At 36.7% G+C, this 24,114-nt stretch overlaps 1 protein-coding gene and 3 non-coding genes across 4 annotated transcripts; 1 reads left to right on the forward strand and 3 right to left on the reverse strand.

Moving 5' to 3' along the window:
- Positions 1–698: 698 nt before the first annotated feature.
- LOC125230872 lies at positions 699–1,595 on the reverse strand. The gene has a single exon (XM_048136125.1). The coding sequence runs from the start codon at positions 1,593–1,595 to the stop codon at positions 699–701; it is 897 nt and encodes a 298-aa protein (XP_047992082.1).
- A 20,217-nt stretch (positions 1,596–21,812) lies between these two features.
- On the reverse strand, positions 21,813–21,886 carry Trnas-gga. Its single transcript has one exon. It is a non-coding gene; the product is annotated as a tRNA-Ser (tRNA).
- A 240-nt stretch (positions 21,887–22,126) lies between these two features.
- Trnas-gga lies at positions 22,127–22,200 on the reverse strand. The gene has a single exon. It is a non-coding gene; the product is annotated as a tRNA-Ser (tRNA).
- A 416-nt stretch (positions 22,201–22,616) lies between these two features.
- On the forward strand, positions 22,617–22,690 carry Trnas-gga. The gene has a single exon. It is a non-coding gene; the product is annotated as a tRNA-Ser (tRNA).
- The last annotated feature ends 1,424 nt before the right edge of the window (positions 22,691–24,114 follow it).

Consider the following 24,114-nt stretch of genomic DNA (forward strand, 5'->3'; position numbering starts at 1 on the left):
GAGTGTTCTTAATATAAATAACCACACCATCGTTTTGATTTTGTTGACATGTAGAAAAATATGAGTCATAGTTTTCAAGTTGAGGTAGTGGTTTATTTAAATTAAGTCTACACTCTGTAAGAACAATCACATCATTTTTGAAAGTATAATTAGATAGTGAAAGTAAAAAATTGTCAAAATTACAATATATACTCCTTATGTTCTGTGCCGTAATTGTAAAATCACTTTTGTTAATGCGTATTTGTTTCGAAAACTCTTCAGTACTGTCACACTCTATAATATGTGAAATCTCGATGTCGTCAATTTCTGTTATAGACTGTAGCGTATTACACACTGTTATAGTCTAAGGATAAGCTAGTTATAATTTGTACGTAGTTGTATATATATTTGTATAAGGTGTATCTGGCGTATTGCGGTATGAATGATTCGGACCATAATGATTCTGATGGGAGTTTTATGTCAGGAAAATATGATGATGAGCAGACAAAAATTATGTTTATATGTAGATTTCGAGTTTCAGTGTGTGTGTGGCTGATTGTTTGTTGTATGCGTGTAGGTCTGTATGTGTATGTATGTTGACAAGGAATAGTTTTGTAATATAAGCAGGAGAGTTGTAAATTAAAAATAACAGAGATCGTTGTACATTTTGCATGCAGATAGTAATCATTGTTAGACAAATATTGTACGTTACAGTCTAGTCAGTCCTGAAATAACCGTTGCACTTGCTCCTCGGAGTTGATCTGGATAATTTGGGACTCGTCTGTTTTTCGCACGTAGACTTTGCCATAGGACGTCCAGCAGTGCTTGTAGCCCTTAGATTTTTTGAGGTCTCTTGCTAAGAAGTATAGGCGGGATCCCTTAGCAGTCAAGTGCTCCGATAGGTATATCTGTTGGTCTTCATTATAGGTGAAACCTAGGTGCCTGGCACACAGCCTTGAGGGGTTCTTTCTGTTATATGCTTTTGCTGCTTTGATTAGTTCCAGCTTAAGTAATGCGGAATTAGTCTCCAGTATTATTGGCATGGATTTATTTTCGCCCTTCACTCTCACCCGGTAAATATCCTTTATATCAGATTTACTGATACTGCACTCTAGATTTGTGGCTAGACTTGTAACCATTGCAAGGAGGTCTGCTTTTGTTTCGTTTTTCTTTGATGGCACATTTTTTATTTCAATATTGCTTTTCCGATTGGACATCTGACTTTCTTCTAATTTGTTTTCTAAGAATACAATATAGTCGTTGTCTTCTTTCAACTGTTTTTCTATTTGATCAAATCTTTTCGAAAAATCCTCGTTCTGTTTTGTCAAATCCGCAATCGACGCTTCAATATTTTCGTTAGTGTGTTTGATCTCTTTCATTGTCGCGCTAATTTCGCGCAACTCAGCTGTCTGGTTTTTTGTGAAATAAGTAATCAACTGTCTCATTTCTATTCTAAATTCAGCTAATTGGGAGCTAGTGATATTACTAGAGAGCGCTCCATCCCCAGGGTCTCCTTCGTCCAGCGACTCGTTTCTGTCCCTGTTTTGACGCTGTCGCTGGGTGACGTAATCGGGGGTCGGCTCACCACTAGCCGTCTCCGACTCGCATATTGACATGTTTGTATTTTCGTTTCCGCCAGACATAATGATTTGCCGGCGCTACGTCACTCGCCTTAAGTCGCGTACACTTTTGTACCAGGATCGCAGAAGTTGCTAGGAGATCGGCTACGCCGCGTAGCAAATAGTCGTAGCAGCCGTAGCAGGTGACGTATGACGCACTCACCCAAGCGGTTTTTTTCGTAGTAGATGCGGCGTGGCGTGCGCGCAGTCACAGGTATACCACTGTTTATTTTATGCACTCCTAGTAATTTGGTCGAATAAATTGAAGTTAATTTCGAAAATATTTATTTAAAATAAATGCAGCGCGGGTTTAGTGGACACGTCCGTCCCTTGCGGGGGTCCGGGGGAATAGAAATACATAAACACATCTCTTTTCAAAATTTCAACCGCTCTTCTCATCTGCACCTCAATGAAAAGACACCATGTAATTATTGAAGCCGCAGTAAATCTGTGACATGAACGTGTCCTTTTCTTCAATCCTTTTAGACTAATAGTGTTGCACGCCTTCCTAGCATACTGAATAGAGGTCCATGTTTACAACCTCACTCATTATGCGAAGTGGCATCCCCCCCTCCCTTCCCCCCTCGGCGCGTAAAGATAAAGCCGTTTTAATTACCGGATCCGGTTTTATTCAGGAAATACATTTGTATGACAAACGCCGTTTAGCGTGCTTTCGGGGTCCGGTGGCAAAGTAAAGGGGTAACTGACGGTTAACTGACAGGTGGATCAGCCATAGTGTTTGGATAACTTTTACCTGACTGTATTATCTTTGGCGTAAAAATGTGTTCATGTGTTTCTTTTTCGGTTGAGAATGTAGCGTATGCTACACGTCATGAAAATAAATCGGGTGACACCTCATTTACTGATATCGGGATAGACGTAGTTCTGACAATACGGTGCAACAAAGGAGACAAAATATCCCCCTCTTCTCCTAGGGGACTCCCTGTTTAAATATTAAATTTTATTTTGAACTCTTAAAGAAGAATGCCTGTTTCTAGGTCATATATTTTTATAGCAATAAATAAAATATAGATACCTCATATTTATTATGGTAAGAAAACTTCATTACTGTCTTCAATATCTTTCAATTTTATTGCCTGTTTACTCTCATCAGCTCATAAAACGCGCACCCGAACCCGATAATTCAAGATAATATTTGATGTGTTCTGACGAATGCACTAAATCTCCGGCATCATTACCATAAATAGGTGTCGGGCTCTCAGCCTAAATGACGTCACGATTCGATCGCAGAGTGCTCGTAAAGGCTGCTCGTAAAAATACACTCCTGCCGTAAAAAAACTCGTAAAAGTAGTAGATGTACTGAAGGTGCTACAGACAAATATCTGAGTGGACCACGCAAAACTCAAAAGTGAAAGATCGACACGGTGTATGAAATAAAATTAGATGGCTGTTCGATAAAAGCGGTGAGATAAAAGTCGATAAGATGATTGCAGAACGATCGCCGAATAGTGAACTGTGTTAATTAAAAATATTAATCAGCTTCAGAGTTTATTTAAAAAATATGTGTCAAAGTTAAAGTTCACGAGCCGCTAGAGACTAGATTCAAACAGAAATAAGTAAGAAGGGTATTGTTTAATGTTATACCAACTTTCAACAACACGCTTAATATAAAAAAATATTATTAATCACTAAATAAATTTCCTGACACCTAAGTTCCTTAGTATCCTGCCTCAATCAATAATTTATAGAAAAATGTTTTTTTTTTCTTTTTTGTGTGCGAACCGCAACTCGCAGTATATGCGAAATCTATTTCTTGTAGAGTCTATATGCAGTTCGTATGGAGTAGGTGTTAAGAAGTTAGAGCTAAGTTGGTAATATCGTATCGAGTCGGAAAGTTTAGCCGAACGACGTTGGCTACGGAGTACGGACTCGTAAGATACATGTTATATCAAGATTTATTTTTATTGCTATTTGAAGGTCAAGTTAGTTTCAAAGTTATTAGTGTTCTGCCGGTTAATTTTACTGCGTAGCTAATTATATACCTCTTTAATTTGACGTTAAATGTTTGTTGCGGTTCTTTTGGAATATATTTAGTTCTTATTATTTGGCCTAAATGTTGTTTACGCTTATTTTGCAATAAAATAGTCCTCTTTATCAGAATTTTGGAGTTCTTTGTAAACTTATTTCTGCATAATCTTAATAAAACATATTATATAATTACGAAAACACACAAATTACACACTTACAAATTAACACAAAATTATAAACAAAGCAACAAAAAAACCTACAATCTACTCATATACTAAGCCTAATAATAAACACCTAATCGAATACAATTTAATCATAATGAACCATGGAAAGCCACGTACCTATTAAATTAACTTAGTAAGTTGTAGATACCTGCGTTTATTTAAAAAGTAATGCAAATAAACTACCTAAAATGTACTTACAACAATAATAATGAAATTAACGGCAGATTAAACCAACAGTGCACCCGGCCCCGCAGTCCTTACGCGGCGAATGAATTTTAATGCTTCTCGCTAATGGCTCCTCGACGACACGACAAACGACAGACAGACGACGACGACAGCGACGGACGACAGACGGACTAGTGCTCTGCCAACAGCGAGGCTTGAGACTGAGTAACTGTTTTAGGAGGATTACTTAAGGATCTGGGATGAGAAAGAAAAAGTTATGCTGAAATGAAAGAAAAGGACATTGAAAATTTTCAGTTGGTCGTAATTTAATCTATTCTACAGGTGTTGTATCACTATTATAATGTAGTCTGTTTTTATTTCGGGTCTGTATTGTGATATTTTTCTTTTCTACGTCGCACATCAAAGGTCAAACCTACAAGGAAAGTAAAAAAAAATATTAAAATAAAATATCTCCTTACTCGCCCGAACGCCAAGTGAAAATTATCCTCATCCGATCGTCGTTTCATTCCAATTTACATCATAACCGAAACAAAAAAATAAAAATAAACAACAAGGTTTACAGAGTATAAAAGAAGTATTGACTCCGTAAACCAACCGAGTACACCTGCGTTTGTTTAGGCTGCTTGGGTGTACGCTTCGCCGCGTTTCGTTTTTGCATTATGCCTTCGTTTGCTTATGCGAAGATAGGCGCGTCAATAAATAAAAATGATAGTGTACGAGTAGATGTGTATAGGAAGGCGTAGAAGGTATAGAAATCAAGTTTTGTTATTTTCAAAGCGATACTTTTTAGGACGCTTATTACTGTATGCATTTTTTTAACTAAAATAACGTCAAAACGTGAACAAGGTACAGCAGGGCAAATCTCGACTGGGGGGGGCAAATGTAACTGGTCCATTTTCCCCATGTTTTACAATGTTTACATTATTAAATAGAGTGTCCACATGTAGTGTCCACATGTGGACTCAACATCATAAGTGTAATAATGGAAAAAATGCATTAGTTACAATCCCCCCCCCCCCCCACGTCGAGATTTGCCCCGTTAACTAACCTATAACGTTAAGTCTGTAAACAAGAACGAAACTTTTCATTAAGTTTTCTCAAGTATAATTATTAAAGTTTGAATGGGGTCGTGGACAGGATATCACCATCTAATTCATCATCACAATCACGATTGTTTAAAAATAAACAACTAACATACTAAGTGTTGCTTGATAAGTGATAATACTATTTAAAAGCTCATGGTTCCGATAAACGCATGCGATCAACGAAATGTAGTGAAACACAACTATTTCACGTATTTCATAATTGCATGCGTTCAATAATGTATAACATTATGATATATTAATTCATGTTTCATACTAAGCACCTTACACAGACAAAATTTCTAAACTAAATTTGTTCTCCCAAATTAGTCAAATCACCAGCAAAGTACACAGAATATCACTCTCGTACATAAAACATTAGCTCATCATTACAGCGAGTAAATTCATTACTTAATAGTTTAAGCTCCGTTTGAATTTTACACCCGGCGGCCATTTTGAATTTCGCGGAGCCAGGGAAAAAATCGTAAATATTGATGTAAATCCTACGTATAGAGTGATTTGAAAACATTAAATGTTTACGTCGAACTTTAGTGGCCCGGCGGAGAGGGAACGCGACTTTCAGTCCAATCGCGGGTTCAAACAACACCTTGTATTTTTTTCGTGGTATGTGCGTTATTAATTTTTGATGTTCTAGTCGCTTTTCAGTGACGGAAAACATCGCGAGGAAAGCGTACTAATCCCATTCTTCCGTTATTTCGGCATAAGGTCAGCAGTTCTCAAAAACTTTGTAAAAAGATAAATTATTTGTTTTTATTCCTATTTTGTTACAAACATTTATTTGATGAATTTAATTTTTTTGTAAGTTTTATTTAGTCATAAAGGTTCTCAAGTATCTTTATTTTTTTCTCAAACATGGTATGAAATATTGATGTTATGTGCCTTATAATTGGCAGCGAAGTATGACGTTGCAGGTGCGGCTAGGACAATTGATAGATAATGGAATTTCATACAAACCTTGCAGGCCAAGGCCGGCAAAGTCTACTTTTTTAATTTCCAAACACAGATAATTGTGACATAACATCCAGGTATTTAGCCAATTAAAAAAAAACTATAAGGGGCTTTATAGACGTGCCGACTGCAACTGGTACGGGCCCTAGACAATATTTGATTTTGGGTGCGTTTTCATACAAAAAAAATTTTTTCCGTTTGTTTTTTAATTTTTTTTTTATTTTTTGTTTTTTTATAGGCGTATACGAGGTATTATAGGGGAACGAAAATTCGATTATTTTTGCTCTACGACGCACCGTTTAGGAGATACAGCCATCCAAAGTTACTATTTTCAGTAGACTTTATTTATTTCATACGATGTTTGAGAAAAGCACTATACATACCTCGGCGGGAAATGGGGTTGCCCGCCTCAGACCTATCCGTCTATATGTCTTCGGCCGGCAACCCCATTTGTCCCGGCCTCTGTAGTAATGTACTATTTATTTATAACATTTATATCCTGTATAATATATTATGAAAATCGACTTATATTACTAAAAGTTGCTAACAAAATAAGATCAATTAAAATTTCCTGACATGGCTATGATAGTTTTTGGGAACTGCTCTGCTAGTTTTTCGTCTCGGTTGCAAGGTCGAATGGCAGACGCTTCATCATCATCATCATATCAGCCCTTTATCAGCAGTGAGCCTCTCTTCTAGTACCTACGCCACTTCTCCCGGTCCTGGACGATTCTCATCCAGACGCTTCAGTGACGTTTTGTAGATACAAAACCTTCAAATCAAGAGTGAACAGGCATCTTCTGGACAAGCTCACTGCTCCATCGTAGGCCACGTCTGTGCCTTTGGCTAGTCTGTGGTTAAGGGCTTACTCTCATTCAATTAAAAAAAAAAAACAAGTGCTCATACACTTCGTAGGATTAGTTGCCATCTAAGAACATAGTAATCACAGACTTTATAAATCAAATATTTAGTTCCACATTTCCCGAAAATCACGAAATAATATTAATACTTTTTTTATGAGATAGGAGGCAAACGAGCAGACAGTCGCCTGATGGTAAGCGATCACTGCCGCCCATGGACACCCGAAACACCAAAAGTGTTGGAGGTGCGTTGCCGGCCTTTGAGATGGGTGTACGCTCATCAAACGACAGCAACAAGCTCACAGTGATGTAAACAATGCTATCTCTAAAGTAGTGAACTGGTTCAATGTTAATAATTTATTATTAAATGAAAAAAAGACTAAATGTATTAAGTTTGTCACTAATAGTAACGTAAGGAATGAGCAAACAAGTGTCGTTGTGAAGGATGAGGAATTGGAACTGGTAGATAGTACAGTTTTTCTTGGTATAACCTTAGATTCTAAACTTCAGTGGGGTCCCCATATTGTTAACCTCTCGAATAGACTTAGTTCTGCAGCTTTTGCAGTGAGCAAGATCCGTCAGTTAACAGACATGAAAACAGCTCGATTAGTTTATTTTAGTTACTTTCACAGCATTATGTCATATGGTATTTTACTTTGGGGCAGTGCTTCAGAGATAAATACCATATTTATTCTGCAGAAGAGGGCTATTCAAGCAATATATAAAATGAACCATAGAGACTCGCTTAGAGATAAGTTTAAGGACATTAATATAATGACAGTGCATTGTCAATATATTTATGAGAATATTATGTATGTACATAAAAACATTTGTAATTTTAAGAAAAACTGTGATGTACATAATATAAATACTAGAAATAAACATAAACTCGCGGTGCCCTTCACACGGCTCTGTAAAATTAAAAAATCATTCATGGGTAATTGTGTTCGATTTTATAATAAACTTCCGAATCATATTTATTACTGACTTGTCAATTAATAAATTTAAGAATCATGTAAAGCGTGTACTCATTTCCAAAGCTTATTATACAACACAAGACTACATGAATGATAAAACAACGTGGGATTAATTGTTATTCGAAATGGTTTCTTATTTTTACGTTTTTTATTATTATTATTGTTGATGAAATTAATATTGTATTTTTTTGGACATTGGATTTTTCCTAGAAATATTCTAGACATGTATTTTTATATATACATATACCTAATTATATATTTTTTGTTTAACGATTATTTTTATATGAAATTGTATATTATAGACTCAATATTATTATGAACAATAATTACAACAATAAATTGCTCTGATAATTAGGTTAGATTAAGATCATAACATATATGTAATGAACTATTCATAAGAGCTTGTAACTAGGCCTACATGAATAAAGATATTTTGAATTGAATTGAATTGAATTTCTTGAAGGTTTGAACTTATAACACTTCGCTAAAAATAAATATGTGTACAAGTATAAGTCCGTGTATGTAGAACATTGTACACCCAAGCAGACACAAAGCTCTCGAACAAGGTTAGCGCGATCCAATCTTTGTCACCGGAGAGTCTCCGAGATTGCACCATGCAGCCTTACTGCACCTCGCCATAGCAAAGCCAATCTTTCCCACTTGAGTATAAAGTTGAACATAGACTGGGGTGAGCAGATTGGCTATGTCCAGTGGAAGTACCGTATTAGATGGCCGTATGTTGTCCCCCGCCTGCTAAACCGCCACATCTCAATTTTTTTGTATTTTGAGGTTTTTGTCGATTCAGCTCCTGAATCATTCTTTGGAAATATAAAATAAATATCCTTTAGAGCCTTTTGGAAGATGGCTACATCTTCACGAAAACATTTCAACTTCTTTCCTACACAAAATGAGATTTTTATATGATGATTAATTCTAACTATAAAACTCCCGTGAGACTCATACATATTTAAAAATATTTTAAGCGGGTTACTCACGTATTAAGTCGATATAGCGTTCGACATGTTTCGGTTCAATTTCGAGAACCTTTCTCAAGAGCCTTTCTTTTCCTTTTTTTTATATTTTTAAATATGATTAATTCTTGTTATAATATGAGATTTTTTTTTAGTTGTGTCCTCATATTATATTGGAAAATGTGGTCCATATTATATTATGACCATAAACAATATAAACATGTGTCAAAAATATGACAACGATTTTTCGAAAAACAAAAGGTTTTTTTGAGATGTGGCAGTTTGAAGGCATGGGAGGATGTTAGGCCGAGGTCTTAACTGAGCCATCAAAGTCGGCCATTTTATTCTCGAGGCTGGGGCGGGGTTCCGAAGGTGGATTAAAGTTCTTTGTGGGATTTAAGGTATAGCAGTAACGTGTTGGTGATTTGAATTTTAGGCAAGAAAATGTCGCTAAGTTATATAGACCAGCAATAACACCGTACAGAAAGAGGGCTGTAAATCTGACACACTGTAGAAATAAAATTTTGTCAGCAAATTTTGCGGTCTTTTTTTGTGCGATGTTATTGCCGGTGACTGTGGGTTAAGTCAAATGTAGGCACTAATATGAGTGTAAAAAAGTTGCTCAAAAATTTGTTTCCTATGTAGGTCGACGAATTAGGAAGTATGGGACATTATTTTTGACTTTTTGTAACTCCCATATTTTTAAGTTTGACTGTACGAAAACCTTGATTAGAAAAGTGACAAACATAGGCTATTGTGAGGTGGGCTTTGTTAAACAATATAAAACTCAGACCCCTGACAGATATATTTTTCTACTAGCTTTTGCCCGCGGCTTCGCTCGAGTTAGAAAGAGACTAAAAGTAGCCTATGTCACTCTCCGTCCCTTCAAGTATCTCCACTTAAAAAATCACGACAATTCGTCGCTCCATTTTGCCGTGAAAGACGGACAAACAAACAGACACACACACTTTCCCATTTAGAATATTAGTATGGTTACTTACATTATAATATATTTAAGTATTTTAAATGATTCACGGTTATTTTCATTAGACATATTGACCGGGAGTCCGGGATAGGTCGTGATTACCTTTTTGATTTTTCTGATATCGGGAGCTCGACGCAAATCAAAAAGGTGATGACGGTCTGTATCCCGGTCAATATAAGTATAACATGTTTGTTTGTAAGTAGGTAGTAGAACTGCACCTGTGTAGGGCCCTGTGCATTGTTACCCCACACTCCCCTCGCCCTTACATTAGTAAAATTCTCCAAAAACATGAGTCAGGCTAAATTATTCATATCCATATCTGATGAATCACGGTGCATAATGTCACCCTTTGGGAATTAACATTTTCAAGAGGCATTCCGATGGGGAGGGGGAGGGGGTTGCATGGAAACTGCGCGTTGTGTATGCATTTACGTAAATATTGTAGGTACAAGGGAGAAAAATCAATCTACTGTTTATTCGGCTTACTGTTTATCCATACTAATATCACAAATGGGAAAGTGTGTGTGTCTGTTTGTTTGTCCGTCTTTCACGGCAAAACGGAGCGACGAATTGGCATGATTATTAAGTGGATATAGTTAAAAGAAGAGATGGCGGGACGACCTCGACGTATTTAGTGTGTAATTAAACAGTTATATATTATGCAAATAATCAACCATCAAGGATTGCCGCCCACAAGTATCATCAAAACAAAAACTGCAAATACACAAGTCTTTATCGTAGTCATTATTGGTGCAAGTCAATCGTGAATTCTCCGGTGTTACCCAGCGAATGTTAATTGTGTTATTTAATTTAAACGAAGAATTCTTTAGAATTGTACGTACATACATTACGTAAGTTCACAAACAGAGTTTTTGACAAAGAAATCTTAAATGCAAATTTTATTAACGCCCGGTTAAAATCAAGGTCTTAACACAACACCTTTTCATCTCAGCCAATTGAAATAAAGTGGAATTTCGTATACATATTAATGACTACACCGCCCGAGCCCACCGGATATTACTCCCGCACTTGCTCAACTAATAACCCATTTGTCCCAACACTTTAAACTCTCCTTATTACACCTTAGGGTTCAAAATTAACTGTTGATTTTAGCTGTCATTACTCTCTTTACTATGACTCTTAAGAGTATAGACTGAAGGTTCCAACTTGGTTTTGTAGTTTAGTTGGGTCACAGACCACCTCAACTACCAAGTAGATGGAGCATTAAGCTGAGTTTACACCAGCAAATTATTGCTGCAAGTTTTGAGACGCAACTATGGGTAAGAGTGAGTGGCAAGTATCTGCATCTTTTTCTTGCATATACCTCTGTTTCATAACTTGCAGCAATAACTTGCAGGTGTAAACTCAGCTTTAAATCCAACTCATTTACCATAATATGGTTTCATATTTTAGTATAGGAGTGCAAATGCTTGATCCAGTTGTGTCGACGTTCACAAAAAGCTCTTATGTGATTGTTGACCAGTGGAGGGTCATCGTAGAAGACCCGGAATACCCACGCGCTGGTTTAGCACTATCAAGAAAGTCACACGCTTTGGGCTTCAGTGTGTACAGTCGAATGCACAAACGCTCACGAAACGCTGACGATCGAAATATCTTTCGTAGCTATCTATCTCTATCGCTCTTGCGTATTGGCGTGACAGAGCCAGACTACGTGTCTGCGGCGTTTCGGTGGCGTTCCGCGTCGCAGAATTGCCATTTGGCTACGCCCCCAGGGATCCTTCAGAAAGGCAAAAGATCGGCTTGCGGCCGCAGCGCACTAGGTGAATAACGCGTCGGTGCGTCTGTATCGCATTTACAAATAGTGCAAAAAGGACGGCCAGACGTTGCATCGTTGATCACGTGACCGTGCTTGTCAGTATGGGTGAAGGAGACAGCAACGTATAGCGACTTATGGTTATGGTGGTCACGACCCTCATTCATGAGGATTCGACCAAAAAAGATTTAGGCAAATTTATGAAAAATGAGATTCAACCTAGGCTGCTAGCATACCTTATCTACTATACATAATAATATATGTATCTGCAACGGTGTAAGATGCTGCTCAATTGCGCTGCGCAAGTTGAGGTATTTTACTAGTAAAGTTTGTCACATGTCTGGTGACCACGCGCTCTTTGTAATGCGGTGTCTAGATAGTCTGTGAAACGGGTAAATTAGTCTTTGTTTCGTGTGTAATGTGCCGGCGGTGCATTAAGACGATTGTTCTCTTGCGGGACTAAGTTTGAATACAGGATGCACGGGATTCTGGGCCGTATGTACATTGTATTGCTTTTAGTGAGGCTAGTTTAGATACAACTTGGCAACAATGGGCGATCGGGACAATCCGTTTTCATGCAAGATTTTGCAAATAAATTCTCTTTTCTCAAACATGCAATGAAATATTGTCTTTACTTATCGCTTTTTGGGCGCAACAACTCGAGAGGACTGTAAAGGGATTTCATATTATTTTTTAGGCCTAGGCCTGCAAAGTAACTTTTTTTTATAAAATATTGTCCTTTAGAGCATTTTTTTTATTTCATTGTATGTTTGAGAAAAGCACTATACATGCCTCGGCGTGAAAACGGATTCCCGACCTCGTATCCCTATCCGGCCTCGCTCGCACGCTCGCTCGGCCGTATGTACCCACTTGGCCGGAAATCCTCATTTTCCCGGCCTCTGATGTAATGTACTATTTAGTAGTATTTTTATTTACTAAAAAAAATATTGAATTTCGGTGGGACTATTTTATACAGAAATTATTGTTTATAATTGTTTTAGGGAATGATTAAAAATAGTTTTAATTAATATCGCGAATCATACATATGACATTTATCAACGAAAAATGTTTTTTTTTTCTCTGTACCGCCCACTTCCTACATATTATATTATGTATAACGTCACAGTTCATACTAGGGATGTCACGAATATCGTATGTGTCACATTCGCGAATGCGAATGCGAATGCGAATGCGAATGCGAATATTCAGAATACGAATGTGCGAATGCGAATGCGAATGCGAATATCGCTGAATTTCATGAAAAACCAAAATAAAAACCAAGCAATCACCAACAACCCGCTAGGTAAATGCTTACTATTGGTCAAAATGCCAAGTACGAACTTCACGCCGTACAAATTTGAGCTATCTGCGCATGCGCGAGTCGACAGTGGACAAGTAGCAATTGGAGCGGCCGGCGCGGGCGAGGAACAAGCTGCGACTTGCACATATTCGCATTCGCAAAACATTCGCATCGTTTGAAGCAAATGCGAATGTCAATGCAAATGTTTAAAAGAATTCGAATCTTTCGCATATGCGAATGCGAATGCAATTATTCGTAACATCCCTAGTTCATACCTCCACCATTTTTGGGCTTGTTATCTTATGCAGAGATTATGCTGAATATATTTCTAGCAAATTTATTCATATATAAAAATCCATTTTTAGGGTTCCGTACCTCAAAGAGGAAAAACGGAACCCTTATAGGATCACTCGCGTGTCTGTCTGTCCCTCTGTCACAGCCGATTTCTCCGAAACTACTGCACCGATTTACTTGAAATTTGGCACACGTATGTAAACCTGTGGCCCAAAGACGGACATGTAATTTAATTAAATGAAATTTAATCACAGGGGTCACTTTTGGGGGGTAAAATTGAAAATTAAAAATCAAAGTTATTAAAACTATATTGTGTTACATATCAAATGAAAGAGCATTTTATCAGCATCTGAAATATATTTTTTTTATATTTTTTGTTTTGGTAATTTAGAAGTAATTTAAGAAAATAAGCAAAAAATTACCATTCCCCCCCTTATCTCCGAAACTACTTAGCGTAAAATTTTCAAAAAAATACACGAGATAGCCCTCTCCCTGTAGATTACAGGAAAACCTATTAGAAATCTACAGTCAAGCGTAAGTCGGACTTAAGAGAAAAAAACTCAGATTACGAATTTCACTCACTGCCGTTGCAAGTAGTTACTAAACGTCTTAAAATTGTGTAAGCGAGTTGGACAGGTATAAATAAATTCATTTCTGTCTTTTTCTTTTTAGAACTTGTTCAATTTTTTTTTCATTTGTACAAAATGACTTAAGTTCCTACTAAAAAGGAGGCGCTTAAGACCGTTTATAAATTGACTGAGCAAAATTTTATTCAAATCGGTCCAAAAAAAGGTGTCTGTTGACGAAAACATAGAATTTGTGCCACCGAAAGCCCAAATCTGAAGTCCATTTTGCTCTATCTCTTATCGTTTCCGAGATATATACGTAAAGTCTTGAAAGTGCGAAACGTTAACTTTGCCATTAATATAGTCGTTCAGGCGCTCATGAGTTCTTTGTATGGAAAAGTCGAAAACCGACTCGCACTTGACCAATGTTCATAGAACGTTGTGGTTTTTTTTTATTAGCATAAATGACTTAAGCGCCTTCAGAAGTGCAGGTGCTTAAGACCGTTTGTAAGTTAAAGTTAGCTGTGATGGCTCAACGAAGAAAGAAGATTTCAATATCCTACTTATACATATTTTATTAATTTAACTATACAGTTTTTATTACTCAAGCCAAGCGTTACGTTAGCTATTGCTATTGAAAGGAAAACTTGTGTATAAAGCTTGAAACAAATTATGGGACGCGTCTGACGACCGCGACTGATAAGCCGATGGCTTGCGTGGGCGACGGTCGCGCGACGGCGATGCGACGCATACGAAATCAAACCTTATCGATATGGAAGTAGACGATGCGATGAGACGTGACGGCGACGGTCGCGCGACCGTCGCCCACGCAAGACACGGCGTAAGTGTGCACGCCAATTGCTTGCATTTGAAATTGAACTTTAATTACTAAGAAATAACGTTGTTTTTGTAAAAAAAATGAAAGTAGTTTTTACTACATTGCGAAGTTTTCGTTTGTCAACTAGACGCACACATTTGCAACTAAGCGATCGGACTGTAGGTGACAGTGTATCTACTCTAGCCTCGTGGCGCCGAATGTACTTTCTAAAGTACATAATGGTTTCAATGGAATTTTAACTCTCATGTAAACAAATAAAATATAATTTCTTTTGTTTCTAAAATTTTTCGAATAACTGAAATTGAATTCAATCTCAAGTACAATAAGAATCAAAATTCCCTAGCAAAAATTTTGTATGGTGGGCGCCACGAGGCTAGGGAAGTTTAAATCGATGTTATCGCATCGATCTACTGAGGGGGCGGTGCCTACATCAGTTGTAGTTGTATGCATACCTAGCTCACGCACACAGACGCGTCCACTGGCGCCGCGCCGGTGTCCGCGTGCGCTCTCTGCAATGTCTCTGCAATATATGCAGAAACCACATGGTGGTCTGTGGCAGAAACTCAATAGACATTTTTAGGGTTTTTAAAATAACTAGGTACTTATTTAGTACGTGAAGTAACATGGTAAATTAAAAATTATCATTAGATACTTATTTGCGGAGGTGTAAACAATTTCCTTCGTTTTGCCATATATCAATAATTACTTATCTATATTAAATTCATTAATCCGTATACATTACATTTTAACAATTAAGTGTATTAATTATACTCATAGCTGGGCACCGTTAATCAAATAGTTAACTTCGATAATCGCTAATCCGTTACTATAAAAGTTAACTTCGTTAATCGTTAAAGCGATACATTTCAACAAATTTAACGGAAGTTAAAGTTAATCGATAATCCGTTAATCATGATAAAAAATAATTTTACTGTAGCTAGTTGCATCAGTTGGATGGTGATAAGCAATAATGTGTCAACCCACAAAAACTAAAAAAATTAGATTTTAATGCCATGTTATAGCTGGAATTTTAAACTTCTATTTGCAAAAATGACCTTTTCATTTTGAAAATTTTCACTATCCCAAAAGTAAAAAAATAGGTTAACACAAATCCTTTATCGTGTGTTGCCTGTTTTGCATTAATGTGTCAAGAACCTTAACTTATTATAGTAATTGGCAGAAGACATATTTAAATTACAATAATGTGTTATGAGGGTTGACTCAACGATTTTTTTACACTTGACTCATTCTTGCAAAACGCAAAAAATGACATAGTTACCCACTATGAGACTTGAATGATTATTGCAAAATGATATTTTATTCGTTGTTTTATGCTACGACCCGTGTTATAAAACATAAGTCATTATTGTTAAATTATATTCGGGTCATAAATTGTTCGTTTTTGGTGTAAGTACCATGACACTATATTGTAAAATATAACTGTTCATATTAATTTATGTTTGAATAAGTTATGACTTAGTCCATTAGTATATTTTTGCACATGAATGGTAAATTCAGTACGAAATTGAACATTTTAAGTCATGAATATACATATTCGTTATTATAGTTTGCAAACATTTTTTACAAGTACGTGTTTATATAAAAATCTAATATAAGCTACTATTTTTTTATAATTACTAATTACATTAAGACGTGTTAATGTATGCATAAAAATATTGTTTGATTTTTGAATACTTACTGAATGGTAGTTTATTATTTTGTTAAAGATATTTTATGTTTTGTTCTTGTACAAGTCATGAGTTATTCATAATTTAAATGGCTTAGTCTACTTCTTAGCGTAAAAAAATATTTTGTTGTATATTTTAGATAAGTAGTTTATTTTTTTTAAAGATGACTTTTTGGTTTTTGTAACGATTTTTTGTTGAAAAAGTACAGATAATTTAAATATGTGTCTAGAAATGATCATTACTCTAATAGTTAATTTATAGTATTTTATTCAACAGGCGTTTAAAGGAGGTCAAGAAATATGAGTGGCGTACTTTCCACGAGTATTTTGGAGTCAGTTAAACACCATTGCATACAATACTTTTACAACGACCATGCACTTAGTTTTCAATAGTTTTTTTTTAAATAATTCTCGCGAAATTCACACTGTTTCCTGTATTGCAAAGGTTTGCACTGTCAGCTCAGCTGCCCAAAGCCTTCCCGCGCACGCACGCAGTATCGTTAATGCAATGCGTTGCCATGATTACAGAACCAAACAATGCGTTTTCAGTTTTTTCGATACGCACAATCCTGTAAATGACGAATAACAGTTCGGGAGTAGAACAATCATTAAAAGGTTTGATTAATAAATAATGTATTGATTCCTACATACCTAATAACATAAGTGAACCATGACTGATATGTTACTTAACACTTATAAAGTTAAAAATATGCATAGGTAGAGTATTTTACAACAACAATTTATGTGCTTTAACATGTTTATTTAAGACTCATAGATATTTTTAAACAATTAGCAAAAGTGGGTTAAGTATCATAACACAGTCTTGAAAAAGTTTGACGTCGTCGAACAATTCGCAATAAAAGAAAAGGGCATTATATCGTCAAATTGAAGTTTGTTTTGAAATTAAGCTACAATAATCACTACTACTGAACGTATTATAGCTGAAAAACACAACAATCTATATAAAAACAATTTTTTTTAAGAGAAACACAAAAAAATGAGAAAAAATCTTTAGACGCCATTTTCTCAAAATGGTTGGCGTGTGGGTTGACACATTATTGCTTATCAGCATCCAGTTATCAACTATTAATTTTTTGGGTAAGTTTATTATGTTACTGTAAAAGACCGAAGTTCGCCAAAATCTCTTGAAAAATCCCAGCTGCCAATTGGTAATAGCGAAATGTTAATAAATATTGTTCTCTTTGGACTTACACCGACGTTGGTTCGGTAAATCCTAAATACAACAATAGATAATGTATTTACTAAATAATATTTATTTAGTAATTTCCCGCTAGAAACTTGCGTTATACTATTCTGTATACTTTTTCAGCTACCATAACCAAATTTGGATTAGATTAAAAAAACCTTTAAGTAAAACTTAGAACCTTTCAGATTGTTTTACTCACCCTTTCTGATGTTTACCATACTTACTTACCCCGTTATTCATAAACGTACACTAAAGTTATCAAGCCGATAAATTTCGTTTGTCCCTTTCCGACGTATTGGTGTGATAGAAAGGGACAAACGAACTTTATCGGCTGGATACTTTAGTGTACGTTTATGAATAAGGGTGTTGAAATTTATAGCTACGAAATTTTACATAAAACACCTACTTTAAAATAAAATAAAAATGTTGAATTTGGTTAACATTATAAAAGACCTCACGCAAGCTGTGCTAATTAGTTCGCGAATTCGTCGAGAGGCGGCGCTAAACACAATTATGCTCATTAGAGAACCTATACTTCTAGCCTAGCCCAGTCTTTAGAATTATGTGAGTAACGTAAAAGTTTTGTAGGTACGGAACCCTCGGTGGGCGAGTCCGACTCGCACTTGGCCGGTTTTATAGTTACGTGGCTACGGCATCGTAACTTAATAAACTCTTTTCGACCACTTATTCTGAACCATAAGCACCGCGGCACTATCCCAATGAAACGATTTACAGCTCCTGTTAGTCAAAAATACTCGAAAATGATAGTACCATGAAGTAGAAAGGGACGTCATGACTCTAACCTGAAGTGTTGTCTAACTTTATTTCTGTAGTAGCGTCGTTTCTGTAAGTACTACTATTTATTCTGTGCCACGAGTCGAGCTTAGTCCTTACAAGCAATTGCTTCACATCGAGTTATTACTCCAGCATTAACTCTCATTAGCTAAATCCTCTCAAATTTAACACAAAGCTAAAAAACACTTGCTTCGCTAAATTAAGGTTGATTTTAGAATGACAATGTGGCTCCAAAGTTAACTAAAACCTTTTATACTTGCCCTAAAACCGTATTTACTTTTGAATGCAAATAGAAGAACATTTTACAGTCAGATTTTGGTTTAAGCTAATTTATTTGCTTCGATATTACAACTAAGGGTTTCAATTAAAGTAAAGTTATTAAAGAACAATATAATAATTAATTTGTATGAACGCATAACTAAATGAAAAATGGTTTAATGACTACTACGTAGAATTGAAATTAAAATAGTTCAACCCGCAAACACGCTCGCGTTGAACACTCATTGACGTTTTTAACCCCCGACGCAAAAACGAAGGGGTGTTATAAGTTTGATGTGTCTGTCTGTCTGTCTATCTGTCTGTCTGTCTATCTGTCTGTCTATCTGTCCGTCTGTCTGTCTGTCTATCTGTCTGTCTGTCTATCTGTCTGTCTATCTGTCCGACTGTCTGTCTGTCTGTCTGTCTGTCCGTCTGTTTGTCTGTCTGTCTGTGTGTATGTCTGTCTGTGGCATCGTGGCTCCCGAACGGATGAACCGATTTAGATTTAGTTTTTTTTTTGTCTGAAAGCTGAGTTAGTCGGGAGTGTTCTTAGCCATGTTTCATGAAAATTGGTCTACTATGTCGCGGTCGGGGGTTTTTTCAAAATTTTAATTTTGTGGTTAGGTTATAATGTCATTAACCGTCATTGTATCCCTGTTCAAAGTACATTACTGCTGAGAAAAATGTCAATAACCTAACCACAAAATTTAAAATTTTGAAAAAATCCCTAGCATAGTGGACAGATTTCCACGAAACATGGCTAAAAACACTCCCGACTGATTCAGTATTCAAACAAAAAAAAAACTAAATCTAAATCGGTTCATCCCTACAGGAGCTAGGATGCCACAAACAGATACACACACAAACAGACAGACAGCTATCTGTCTAGACACACATACATACAGACAGACAGACACGTCAAACTTATAACACCCCGTCGTTTTTGCGTCGGGGGTTAAAAATTGCCTAAATAAGAGGTGAAAATTAAGAGTAACTTAAAAACACCTTTTAAATTTTAATTAATGCTGGCACGAATGAATGTTACGATATTCAGATTTAAGTAATCGCCCGTGTAAGGCTTACACTCTGTAATAATACTTATGTAAGGTTCATTTTTAACCCCCGACGCATAAACGAAGGAATGTTATAAGTTTGACGTGTCTGTCTGTGTGTTTGTCTATCTGTGTGTCTGTCTGTCTGTCTATCTGTGTTTGTGTGTCTGTCTGTGGCATCGTAGCTCCCGAATGGATGAGCCGATTTAGATTTAGATTCATTTCGTCTGAAAGCTGAGTTAGTCGGGAGTGTTCTTAGCCATGTTTCATGAAAATCGGTCTACTATGTCGCGGTCGGGGGTTTTTTCAAAATTTTTATGTTGTGGTTAGGTTGTGACGTTATTGTATCACAGATAAAAAATAAAACAGGTGTAGGGTACTTACGGCACGAAAAATTTTTATTCTTGGACTTTGAACCGATTGCAATATCATTTAAATCCACAGAGAACCTCCTATAGAGTAGCATTCTTGTATATTTTGTTCGCGATACGAGTCACCAGTGCCAGGGGTGCGAGGAGCGGGCGGGGAATGTGTTAAGCGCGCTGTGATTGGCCGTTTCAAGGACGGCGGGCAGTCGCGCCAGATGAAAGGGACTGTCCCTCACTGACGCGTAAGTGGCCAATGTAAGTTGACCTATGCCGGCTCTGAATAAATTATAAATATGACTTTTATGTGGAATTTAATGACGTCTGTTTTTAAATTTGAGCTTCTTGTTACCTTTCCACACCATTTCACACTACAGGTGGACATCTTTAAGACATCAAAATACCCTTTTTCAATTTTTTTACTGCGAAAAACACGCGCTGCTTTCGGGTCTGTTACTTGGTCGCTACTGATCGGGCACGGCGAGCGCCCGCGCTTATATCAGTGCAAATACTAGGAAGGCTCGCGACCGCGAGTCGTCTTGTAATGGATGTCTATAGGGGTTGGTCTGTGTTTAAATCTCTGCAAAAAGACAAATAATCTTAAATCAATATTTTAAAGTTAAACAAAGGCTGCTTCTTTTAATCCTTTCCTGAATAAAACATCACATCTTAATTTATTTCGGTCCTGGGGCACTTATCGAGTTTTTGTACCGGTCATAGTGAACCGTGGTGCAGTAGCGAAATAAAATAGAGGACGATTCTGATAAAACGATTTTTAATGGTACATACCTACAGTTTTGATGATCGATATCCTACTTAGTTGAAATAGTTTACAGAATATATTGATTTAGACTAACACGATTTGCACTCATAATTTTAGAACAAAACGCGAAATAATCGCGTATAAATTATAAAATTAAAAAAAATTAAATAAAAAAAGATTACAAAAAATATATACTTAATAAAATTAAAAAAAAAAATGTATAATAAAATTTTTAAATTATAGTTTACAGATTATTAAAGACGTTCCAAAATTAGGTCTCAAATACACAGAATAAACTCACATCACATCACAGTGCATACATTGTGTTGAGATTTTTTGTGCAAAGTATTTTAAACACACCGTAACGTAGAAAAGTAGGTACGAGTAGGTATATTAAAAACCAGAAGCCATTCCTGAAGCGCAGCCCATATAACCATAATCGGTCGTCGTTCCTACGCAAATCGTCCTATTTTGTGTACACACAGGTCTTCGGGTCTCAATGCTTAGTCGCAGTACGGTCGACGTTTAGTCGAGGCGACCCAAATGGGGACGATTGGTAACAGGCACAAATGGTCACAGAAGTGTGCACTACGCGTGCACACATCGTTACCGTTTGGCGACCATTTTCCCAAAATCATTTGTTCATTTCATTCTTTTCAAATGGTGACTGTCAGAGACGTCAAAGTAAAAAAGAAATAAAATCATTTGACATTAAAATGCAATGGCGTAAGAATTTGTTAAAAGTAAATATTGTTTGCATTTGTATTATAATGTGGGCTAATTACCATTGTTTGCATGACATTACCACGCGTTATGTCACATTTGACAGTTAGTTACTGATTTGAAGATTTTGCGACCGAAATGGTTGTATGGGAGGCAAGTCAGCAGGCTAGGTACATATATGTTGAATGTCCGGAAAGCGCATCCACCGGATGTATAACCATGTTTATCGCAATAAAGCAATCATTCAATTCAACCAACTGACTGTAACTGAATTAATTTTTATTAAGCAGAAACGTCTGCTAACGATTCTAAACATTTTTTTTATTAAAGGAAAAAATGGAAAAATTTATGCTTCCGGCGGGACTTGAACCCGCACCATTTTTGCAATCCGTGCAATGCTCTTACCAATTGAGCTACGGAAGCCACGCCGGACTTCGCAAATCTTTCCATGCCTTTCCTTTTGTACACACGTCTTGGGGTGACGTCTAGCGCCATCTACCGACAGACTATTACATCTTGTAACGGCACTGGAGTCTCAAGTTATATTGAGAATTCACCAGTAAAAATGTGCTAACCCATACTAAATTAATTTTTATTAAGCAGAAACGTCTGCTAACGATTCTAAACATTTTTTTTTATTAAAGGAAAAAATGGAAAAATTTATGCTTCCGGCGGGACTTGAACCCGCACCATTTTTGCAATCCGTGCAATGCTCTTACCAATTGAGCTACGGAAGCCACGCCGGACTTCGCAAATCTTTCCATGCCTTTCCTTTTGTACACACGTCTTGGGGTGACGTCTAGCGCCATCTACCGACAGACTATTACATCTTGTAACGGCACTGGAGTCTCAAGTTATATTGAGAATTCACCAGTAACAATGTGCTAACCCATACTAAATTAATTTTTATTAAGCAGAAACGTCTGCTAACGATTCTAAACATTTGTTTTTATTAAAGGAAAAAATGGAAAAATTTATGCTTCCGGCGGGACTTGAACCCGCACCATTTTTGCAATCCGTGCAATGCTCAATATAACTTGAGACTCCAGTGCCGTTACAAGATGTAATAGTCTGTCGGTAGATGGCGCTAGACGTCACCCCAAGACGTGTGTACAAAAGGAAAGGCATGGAAAGATTTGCGAAGTCCGGCGTGGCTTCCGTAGCTCAATTGGTAAGAGCATTGCACGGATTGCAAAAATGGTGCGGGTTCAAGTCCCGCCGGAAGCATAAATTTTTCCATTTTTTCCTTTAATAAAAAAAAAATGACTGTAACTGTTTTATGCAGCCCCCAGGATATAGAAACACTTGACCTTTTTTATGTAAAGCATTGTAAACACTTTATAAATTACCTATTGTATTGTATTGGGCAATTCAGCGGGCAAAGTCAGAAGGGTAGTATATTATGAATCACATTTTTTAAATGTCCGAAAAGCGCATCCAGCCCTGACGGTAAGGTAACCCTTTTGTACAGTTCCCAGGGGATAGCAGCACTCTCGTACCACAACGGTAAAATGTATTTTATGGCGTATCTACTCGCCCCGTGTCACCCTTACTGGTCACGGGACCAGATATTTATCTTAGTAGAATCTCTAAAGGCCCAGGTACTTTGCGGAACAAGGTAATACTTTACAATTTTGTTGTTGTTACGTTCATATTATGAACGTTTATAATTCATCATTAAACGGCAATTGGTTCGAGCAGTGTCAAAAGTATACTCGTACAGATATAAGGTCAGACTGGTTTATATGAACCAGTTGTACCTATGTCGCTCCAATCATGGAACAATGGTGTTCCCGATCTTTGAGAGGCGTGTGGGAGGTGCTGAAAATAAAACATACTAATAGAGTCTATTTTGACACTTTGATTAAAATATGTAAGGTGTGGTACACAGAGCAAATGCTGATCTTGTCTGGGTTATGGAATGGGCCAGGGTGTGAGAACTATGTATGTGTTGGTAATTAGGAGCACAAAAGATTGTTTTATTTTGAATTTAGTAGTTTCATGCATCTTTGCTAGTATGATAGACAAAATTTTCTCTAATTTAATTTTATTAAAAACGAAAGGAAATGGAAATCCGTGATCTCTGCCTACCCCTCTGGGAAACAGGCGTGATTGTATGTATGTATGTATGTATGTAAAAACAAAAGGATCAGAACTTATGCATAGTGTTCATGCTATCTGCACATAAGGCATCTATTCATCACAAGTGTGCGCTGTCACACACTGTCGCGGTTCCCTGCAGTTTCCCCACTGCCTTCAACTGCCTGTTTCCTGAAGTAATTAATAGAGCCCTCCGACAAAGGGTTGATCGGGAAACTTCCCCGAATTAAAGGTCGCTCGGTTAAATTGTTTATTGCTTATTTTTCGGGATCGCGGCAGCTGCGAACAGTTTTAATTTTCGGGAGGATTAATCAAGCTATTTTGAAAAGAAAGGTTTTTGCGGCCTTTTTCGAAATTTGTTTTTAAATTAAAATGTTGTAGGGTTCAATGGAATATTAGGTTTCTTAATCGGAAAATGGACAAAAAAAAGAAAAACATTTTTACAAAACTTTTTACATTTTCAACATATTTATTTTAAGGGGCTGCAGACGCAGCATTCATCTTTGTATGTCTAACCATAGAAAATATGTTTTTATTATATTTTGAAGTCT

The sequence above is a fragment of the Leguminivora glycinivorella genome, chromosome 11 (assembly GCF_023078275.1).
Source record: "Leguminivora glycinivorella isolate SPB_JAAS2020 chromosome 11, LegGlyc_1.1, whole genome shotgun sequence".
Taxonomy (NCBI): Eukaryota; Metazoa; Arthropoda; class Insecta; order Lepidoptera; family Tortricidae; genus Leguminivora; species Leguminivora glycinivorella.

Bases quoted from the DNA above. Each gene is read 5' to 3' on its own strand.
- LOC125230872 (XM_048136125.1), bottom strand. From the start codon at position 1,595: ATGTCAATATGCGAGTCGGAGACGGCTAGTGGTGAGCCGACCCCCGAT.